This window comes from Nicotiana tabacum, chromosome 20, assembly GCF_000715075.1.
Source record: "Nicotiana tabacum cultivar K326 chromosome 20, ASM71507v2, whole genome shotgun sequence".
NCBI lineage: Eukaryota > Viridiplantae > Streptophyta > Magnoliopsida > Solanales > Solanaceae > Nicotiana > Nicotiana tabacum.
In genome coordinates, this window is record NC_134099.1 from 136623515 (window position 1) to 136632946 (window position 9432).

The following is a 9432-nucleotide window of genomic DNA, read 5'->3' on the forward strand; positions in this document are numbered from 1 at the left end:
GATCTCGTAGATTTAACGACAATCGATATCAAACATCTATCAGGATGTTTGAAGAAATTAGACGGTAGTAACATCAACATCAAACTACCATTAAATATAAACCTACTTAATACTTCAAATAGTTGATCGTCAACCTAATGATCTTGTGATTAATTAAATGTTAATTATACAGATCTAGATATCATTTAGTTCTCCAATAAAATCAACATCAAATTATCAAAACAAGTACAACAACAATGTCATTAAGCTACAATGGAGTTGCTTGTTCCTTCAGTTCTCTTCTTGCAAGTAGTTCTTTTGTGGCCAGTCCTTTTGCACATGGAGCATCTGTTTTGCTTCTTTTTTACTTCCCCGCTTGCTGGAATCCGCTTTGTCTTCCTTCTTCCCAGTTGAATTTCACATGAAGGTGGAGGTATTTTTCTCTCAACAAGCTCCGGAGGAACATCCCAACATTCTTCAGAAGGCACTGGATTAATTTCTATGACATATGCATTCACGTATGTGTCTATATAATAAAAGTCAGAAGTATAGTCATAAATGCTTGTTCCGTATTGATCACCAAACTCAACTCTAAGGGCTGCCATAGCATGTGGGCAAGGTATTTTGTCTAGGTCGAACTCTCTGCAAGAACATGTTCTGTTGTGTAGATCAACCTTTGCAACCACACCATGGCCGGTGATGCTGAAATCTTGTTGCCTTATTGGATGGACCAATAGCTTGTTGCCAAATGTTGCATTTTTATTAATCTTCTTTTCAACTGAAGGGACACAAATGGTTGGAGTGTCGAGGAACTGCATACGCCTCTCATGGAATTTTTGAGCAAACCTCCTATTAATAGCATCGAATAGGGCAGTGATGGAGAATTCTCTTTCGAGTAGAAACATTGAATTAACAGACTCAGCAATATTTGTGGTCAATACTTCATACCTGAAATAAGGATATATAAGACTTTTTGAGAATTTGGAATATAAGAAATAAGGGTCAAACATCTTGTAGAAATGGGAATGCAGTAACATGTTTCATGTCAAGTATGAAACATTTTAAGAGATGTTTGAAACATCTTAAAAGATGTGTGAAACACCTTCTTAGATGTTTGAACTGGAAAGTCCAGTAACCTGTTTCATAAGAGATGTGCCAAACATCTTAAGAGATGTTTCAAAGATATTTTACCAGGGGAGTTCACATTAACGTACCTGTTACCAGGGAAGTGCGCTCTGCTCCATTTGTGAAACCCAACATCCTCCTCAAGATATTTGGCAACTCTTACATCGTTAAGTTTGATTTGTTGAAAATGATCATTGAACTCATCAATCTTATATGCTTTAGCTGCAGAATAATAATGGTGAAGCAAATCTCCGCAACGAAAATTTTTGCGAAGATTTTCAGCAAAGTGCCTCATGCAAAATCCGTGATGAGCCTGAGGGTAAAATTTTGAGATCCCATTTGCTATGCTTATGTGCCTATCAGAAATTATACACAACTCAACACTGTCGGGGTGTATGCTAGACAATTGTTCAAAAAAATATTCATATGCGACATCACACTCCTTTTCTACTACACAAAATGCCACAGGAAAAATATGGTTCTCTGAATCTTGTGCCACGGCAGACAACAACACTCCACGATACTTTCCCTTCAAAAATGTCCCATCAATAGCTATGACTTTCCTCATAAACAAAAATCCCTGAATCCAAGCTTCATAAGCTACAAAAAAATACTGAAACTTCCCTTTGTTATCAAGCTTCAGTGTCGTCTTGCTTCCTTCATTTGCCTTCCTAAGCGCGTATCGGTACGCATCTAAAATTTCATACCGTGCTCTGGAGTCCCCCTTACCATAGCCTTTGCAATATGACCTCCCTTCATACACTTTCAATAACTAACATTATAACCCAAATCCAAACGAACTGTTTCCATAATTTCTTTGTTAGATGGACCCTTGCCCTCTTCAAACTTAGAATGGATGTATTCACCAATGACATCCGCTGAGGCGTGTGGATGCTTTTCTGTAAGATGTTGTGACCCGCATGTGTGCTCATTCTTGTATCTCATAATATAAAACCTATCAGTACTTATATATTTGACGGTTCGCAACCACCACTTGCATTTATTGTCTACACATTTGACGCAGTACATAAATTTAGTACTCTTCACTGATTTGAAACTGAAAGGAGCCTTCAAGGAAGCAAGCTTCAATGACACAACTAGCTCGCGCTTGTTTTTGAAACTTAAACCCTTATAAAACTTCGTGCCATCTTCATAATTGTGGCTGCTTTGTGTTGTCGGTTCTACCTCTTGTGAGTTGCTTTCAACTCCAGGAAAGTTTGCATATTCTTCTTCTTCGGTTTCTGGTATGTCCATATCCAAAGGATCCATTTTTGGAATATCGCTATTCAAAAGATCTTCTTCAATATCATGCAATCCATGACTATCATGTTGTTCCATTAGAGGTGAATTTGGAAATTCTACCAATCTTTCAACCACAGATACCCTTAGAATGGGCTTATTTTCATCTTCCAAATAATAGCTCAAACAATCATAATTCTTTATTTTAAAGGGAGCTACTTTAGTGTGCTTTTCACCAATGCTATGCATGTAAGTTATGGACATATCACTCGGATAACAAGTTAATTCACAACCAGCAATAATCTTGTCAACAAACTCATCATACGTAACATCTCTATGCACCTTTATTAGAACCGTCTCTTTACTCTTCGAACGCCAAGTAAAACGTGTAGAAGACTCCACCCATTCACCATGACAATCAACTCCCAATACAATATAATCAACAATTTTGTAATGGAATACCTGCAAATATCACAAGTAGATAAAGAATTGGTATAAAGAATCAATTTTTTTTGCAAACATCCGAATAATGTTTCAAACTTTCTAAGAAGATATTTAAAACATCTTGAGAATATACTTAGGATGTTTGAAATATCCTGAGAGGATATTTGAAACATCCTGAATGGACTTTCAGGATGTTTGAAACAATTACCTACAATTATATAAGGATGTTTTAAACATCTCACAGAATGTTTTAAATATCTCACAAAATATTTTAAACATCTCACTGGATGTTTGAAATATCTCGTCAAACATCTCACCGGATGTTTAAAGAATCACAAAAACCTGATATCTGTAGACGAAAAAAATAAGATTAAACATCAATCTTTACTTCCCAATAGTGACGAATAGACTGAATATCTCCCTTGAAATAATGCACATGTCAATGTAGCAAATCACGATCAAGTGTTTATCAATGGTGCAAGGGTCAATCTTCAATTGTTCTTGTTCTTTTTTCACTAATCTTTCTCAACAAAGAACAAGAACCTCAAAGAAGAAGACCTGTGAAAAATAATGTCGGGATTAAAGAAAGAAGAAGAAGAGATTGAACACAACAGAAGAAAGAAGAAGCAGAAGAAGAACAAAAGAAAAAATGTAGGTTTTTGTGAATTGGGAATGAGGAATGGGGTTGGGAGCGGGAATGGGAGCTGGGGAGGGTTTCTGTTTTTTAGAGAGGGTGGGCCCCATTTGGGGCAGTTGTTATAATTGTAAAAGTTTGGGGTTTTTTTTAAACCTAGTTATAAAGATTAAACACTAATAATAAAAGTGTCCTTTTTACACCAATCTTAACACTTTTGTCTTATAAATTGCTTTAAGTGTTCAAAAGTCCTATAAATTTAAATCCCCCTAGATTTGGCATTTATTGAGGGTACATCTTACCCTTCCCACAACCCACTTTTGGGAAATTAGTGAGTTTGTTAATGTTGTTGTTTGTTGTTGATATTGCACAAGGGACTTAGTTTTCCTTATATATAGAAAACTAATGTGTTGCATGTGCCTTTTCTAGCAATTCTAGTATAATTTTGTTTTGCGATCGTAGAAAGTGTATAGAATGATTAAATGATATCAACCATTTTGTGACGTTAGCATCATATGATGGTAATCAATTAGCTCCCTATTCATGTCCTACTTAAATCTACTTCTACATAGATTCCATCTCCATAGATGCTTAACAACAATAACTACGCCTTAATCCCAAGCAAGTTGACTTATTTCGTTCCCAAAAGACATAAAAAACAAAAAATACTCTACAGATTTCAACTATTAAAACGTTTTTTTTGTGTTTTTGATTTTGACCGGAAAAGCAATTTTATCTAACAGATATTGTTTTGTTTCTTTGTCACTAAACGCAGTTATCTAACAACATAAACATTTGTTGACCAAGTATGGTATTATAGCAAGCCACTAGGCAGTTGCTAGCTTGCAAATAAAAGTGATGATGATGTTTGCTAGAAAGAAAGTTTTTTTCTTGTTCAAGGTTTATCTGTTTAGATGCATTCTTCTCACTTTGAAAATCAAATTGGCCAGCCTCTATAGAGAGAATATTTTTTCCTGTATCTTAATTGCTTTAGTACATTTGATGATTTTGTAGTCCAACGTGGTGGGTTGCCTGCCTTTGTACTCTTTATGGTACAACAGCTCGTTTTTAACAGTAGACTATCTGCTCAGCAATATACTTTTCCTTTTTGGCTCAACAGTCACCAAACCATAAAAGAACCATTCTGCTGCTTAGCCTTCTGGATTATAAGAAGACAGTATATACAATACACTAGATCCAAAGCGAAAAGAAAAGGAAACAGGAAAAAAGATCAACCAACCATCCATCCAACCACAAAAGAATTCTTAGTGGGACGCATTGCTTAATGCTATTTATTCAAGTAATTGCTCGTATGTGTGCATTGCCAAAAGCTTAATAAAGCAAACAGCATAAGAAACAAAAAGGTTGCTTGATACTCCACCATTCCTCAGGCGAAAGCTGATGTTTAAGTTCATGAAAAACATTAGCAACTTGTTACAACATGTATGAAAGCGCTGGCTATTTAAGCTGGAGAAGCAGGGCACTTGCTGGATTACGCTGACCTTCGATCTTCTGAGAATTTTGCATGTGCCCCGATCCTCCAGCTTAAATACCCCCTTTGCCTTGCTACTAATTATTCAAATTCAACGTCTAATCAGTCGCGGAGTCCTAACGGAGTTCATCCAAACCTCTGTAGTGGGAAACTATAGATAGAAAGAGGCAAACATCTTTGCACAAAGTCCTGCTACGCCATTGAACCCGAGTATTGCTACATAAAGGCAAGACGACGAACAATGCAGGTAACTCCTTAATTAACTGTTTTCTCCATCCTTTTCGAATACATTGAAATAGTTAAGTTTACATTTAGTCACATGAGCTGATTAGTTACTATTAAGTAATGCCCTTTTAAATAGCTTCATGCAACAGCATAAATTCATTAGGATGTAAGTAGAACAGTAACTCTTAAAAACTTGGTTTTCCAAGAGCTGAAGCGGCTGAATCCACATGAAGCAGTAAACATGCATAGAGTTTTTGCTTCAATCTATCAACTGTCTCGACCACATCTTTATTCAAGGTTGACTTGCATCTTAGCTTGTCCAACCAGTCATTCGCATGCTTAAGCTGTGACAATGCAAGAGCAATTTGGTTGTTTGAATCCTTTTGTTGTACAGCGCGCACTTTCTTTTTCTGATCCTGCTCATCAAGCCGAAAGCCAACATCAAGTGCTTCCTCCAAGAATTTCAGAAACCAGGACTGTATTTCATTAAATAGAACCTCTCTTAACTCTCTCATGCCTCTAGAACCATCTCCTTTTGTCCACTCTACCTTTTCAGCGACAGAAACTTCGATTAAAGGCTTCATAGACTTGGGAGTACTTTTACCATTAAAGGAACGTGTTTCCTTTCCCACTTTCTCCTTCTCTTGTAAAGATAACTTTGAAGCAAAGTTATCTAGGATTTGGTCATTTGTCTTAGTATTTGGTTGTTGCATGAGCTGGTTGAGTGTGAAAAATTTGGCCAAGTTGAGATGGGGGCTCTCTGGTGATGCAGATGAGCACAGTTCAGCAAACATTCTGGAAAGAAGAAATCGAAGCGCATCAAGAAAATAGAAGGTGAATAACTTGATGCAATTCCAATTGAGGCCATGAACAATCCTTTGACTCGCACAATGGCATGTCACGACTGAGTCAACAACAACAACATACCCAGTATATTCCCACATGTAGGGTCTATGGAGGGTAGTGTTGACGCAGACCTTACCCCTACCTAGTGAAGGTAGAGAGACTGTTTCCAATAGACCCTCGGCTCAGAAAGGTAGGGAGTAGGACATGTCACGACTGAGTCAAAGTCCAATATAGAACTTACCTAAAGCAGTGAAGAAGATTGGTTGCTGTTAATGCTTCTTCTTGAGCTTCTGCTGCTATTAAAGAAGCTAACTTTCTCCTTCTAAGGATCCCCTTATTACAAAGACAAAACAATGAGAAAGCGTAAGCACACTTAGATCATGTGGACTCTCTATTGAGTCCTCTAAGTCTTCTTCAAAACCATTTAATCTTACTACTATTCATTAATTTTTCCTTTGCTGCATTTTTATGAAGTGACAGTCAATACCTAAAGTCTACATCTATCCAGGGAAGAGAATAGCCTCATTGAGAGCGCTCGATGTTAGACCTTTAAGTCAGTCCTGCTTTTGGAAATAGTGCACTAAAATTTAAGCAAATTGGGTTCTAATATTAACAATGGCATGATTATTAAAGGAGAACGTAAAGAAACAAATTTACCTTCCCTGGCTTTGCGAGGTTAGCTGGTAGTGAGGACCAGGGTATGAGTTTTTCAGAAAATTGACCGTTCTCTGTAATGTTTTCTTGTTTGCTGCTAGTGCGTTTTAACGTTGAAATATTTGGAGTTGTCAAAAGCTCCCTGCTATTTAACACATTGACATCTGAGTTTGGAGAAAATGCATCAGATCGACTACGTGAAGGAGTTGTAGGCCGTGTCTGAAATTCAAAAGCAGAAAAAATCCTCAGCAAGCTCAGAATAGAAGTGGGATCATAACTGATTCGCATCAAACTCCCTCTCGTTTTCCTTTTTAACCAATGGATGCCTTATAAGTTCTGGCGTTTAAAAGACGATTCGAATGAGTAATAAAGACATTGAAACTTGTTCTATAGAAGCAAGCATATCATACATGTTAATTATTACTGTCTTTTATACAAGTACATTGTTCCAGAAATAGTCAAACAATAGCGAAAATTCAGTTCCGATGCACAGGCTGTTAGGAACTGTTTTGATAAGTGACTATTCACATTTAACTTTCAACTAATACAACAGTTATCATTTACTCCCGGAATACAAGTTTTGGCAAATTTAGCAAAATTTATGTCAGACTATTCGATTCCTCATCTTATGAGAAGGAGTAGTAATTTTGGTACTTTTGCTCTTTTATATTGGTTAGAGTGGAATTAGTTACAAGAGCGACAAAAAATGGGCACTTTTATTAATTACAAGTTAAATGTGCTTCACTGAACATCAGGTGAAAATTAAAAATTATCAATAACTTAGGGATCAAAAGCGCAATGATCACTTGATTTTATGATCCCGCTAGCATTAATAACTTTAAGCAAGTGAAACAGATGAATAATGTGATGGAGGATCATACCTGACCTTTAGCCTCTGGTTGTTTCCCTTTCAAAGGTACAGCTTTGTGATCTGATCCATTACTCTCATTTTCAACGCCTTTCGCACCATTGCCTTGATCATTTCCACCAGACTTTGTGTTATGGTTTGATAAACCTTGCATATACCTCGATGCAACAACCGCCTTCTCTTCTTTGATAACAAGTTTCTTCTTTCGGTTCTCTTTTTTCAACTCTGCCAACTCATTGCACTTTTGACCAGAATTATCTTCCTTATCAGTTTTAACAGAAACCTCAGATGATTCCAACATTTGCATCAGATCCTTCGGGTTACCTACAAATGGATGTCGCCCTGGAATTGGCCTCACTCCAACTAAAACCGGGACTGGTGTTCCAGCCTCCATTCTGTCAACATAGAAGAACTGGCCAAGTTGCAATTTGTTGTTCAAAATGAGCTCATTATCTTCTTTTGACAGTGTAACATAAGTCGAATGAGAAGAATCGGATACTTTGATAAAGAAGCCGTGGTTTGGCCACAATTCTGAACCACTCAAGGCAGGGACAATGCTGATTACTTGTAAAAGAACTGATCTATACTCCCCCCGAACTTTTGCATTGGAGTTCATACTCTGAAGAAGCTTAATCAATACGTCTGGTACGAGGGATGCCATCTTTTCCCTTCACCCTGTTGCCCCCAAAACCAAAGATAATTCATGTTAACAAAATTGAACCAGACTAATCCAAAAATTGTTACAACCTTAGTGCCCCGTAAAAGCTCATTTCGTTCATCTTAAAAAATTTTACTAGAATATTTCTTTCATCGTACTAAATTATACCAATGGAAGGGGAATCTTGGCTTAACTGGTAAAGTTGTTGCCATGTGACCAGAAGGTCACGGGTTCGAGCCGTGGAAACAGCCTCTTGCAAAAATACAGGGTAAGTCTGCGTACGATAGACCCTTGTGGTTCGGCTCTTCCCCGACCCTGCGCATAACGGGAGCTTGGTGCACCGGGCTGCCCTTTAAAATAAATAGACCCTTGTCTGGCCCTTCCACGGACCCCGCGCATAGCGAGAGCTTAGTACACCGGGCTGCCCTTTATACTAAATTATATCAATGCGCTCCATAAGAAGAAATGAAACTTTTAGTCATGCAATGGAAAAGGAAGAGTTTTAACTATAGATAATTGTTACTACCTCTAGGAACAACAAGTTGGGGTAAGTTGACACCTCTAAGAAATAGTTAAACTACGATCATAAAACCCAGAGGCGGACCCAAGATTCGGCGGCCGGCGAGTACCATGACATTCCATATAAATTTATCACTGCTCATAAAGATTGGTACGGGCCTACGTTAATATCTGTCTATTTCTTGAAGGCATTTACAAGTATATATGGAGTTTTTACTGAAGTTCCCCGGTGCCGGTGATCCCTCGTTCATCGGCATCTGATAAAACTGAACCCAACTGAAAATTGAAGCATAGTTGATATATAAAGTAAATAAAGCATACCTGAAGAATATGGTGCACCAGGTAGCAGGTACTCGGAGAAATAGTCGAGCAAACTGGCCAAGACACCACTGTTATCGGAAGAAACAAAAATGGTGCACCAAGAAACAGTAAGACAGAAGAAGGGAAGAAACCAGAGGCTGAATAAACACAATGGCAAATGTAAGAGCAATCCCTGTGCAACAAAAACAAAAATTCTTAAGAAGCAAATTTGTGTATCTTTCCATAGCAGGCACGTTTGTGTCAAACTTCCCTTGGCTTCTAAGCCAAGACACCAACTTTCTGGTCCTATTTGACACCTTCTAAGGGTCCCTTACATTCTTTAAATGATCATTCTGCCCCATCTTTGATTATGACATTATGACTCCTTTGACAACATTCTTACCATATTTGGTGGGTAATCCAGTCAGTTTGCTATTGTTGTTCTGCTG

General features: G+C 37.6%; 1 protein-coding gene across 2 annotated transcripts; it reads right to left on the minus strand.

Moving 5' to 3' along the window:
* Positions 1-5155: 5155 nt before the first annotated feature.
* LOC107801309 (uncharacterized) lies at positions 5156-9217 on the minus strand. 2 transcript variants are annotated; one of them, XM_016624618.2, is made up of 5 exons: positions 9005-9217; positions 7520-8181; positions 6642-6857; positions 6226-6317; positions 5156-5933 (listed from the first exon to the last, which is right to left on the minus strand). In XM_016624618.2, exons 2-5 carry the CDS (start codon positions 8165-8167, stop codon positions 5324-5326), a joined length of 1566 nt encoding a protein of 521 aa, XP_016480104.1. In that variant the 5' UTR covers positions 8168-8181; positions 9005-9217; the 3' UTR covers positions 5156-5323. The 2 variants fall into 2 exon arrangements, with proteins under 2 accessions (XP_016480104.1, XP_075097426.1); XM_075241325.1 differs by lacking the exon at positions 9005-9217 and adding an exon at positions 8359-8989.
* Positions 9218-9432: the final 215 nt, after the last annotated feature.

What these genes read in the sequence shown, in the direction of transcription:
- LOC107801309 (XM_016624618.2), bottom strand. Translation starts at nt 8,167, where the DNA reads ATGGCATCCCTCGTACCAGACGTATTGATTAAGCTTCTTCAGAGTATG. An exon ending in AACCAGAGGCTAAAGGTCAG is followed by an intron (nt 6,858 to 7,519) that starts GTATGATCCTCC and finishes TTTGAATTTCAG; the next exon opens with ACACGGCCTACAACTCCTTC. An exon ending in AATCTTCTTCACTGCTTTAG is followed by an intron (nt 5,934 to 6,225) that starts GTAAGTTCTATA and finishes TCTTCTTTCCAG; the next exon opens with AATGTTTGCTGAACTGTGCT.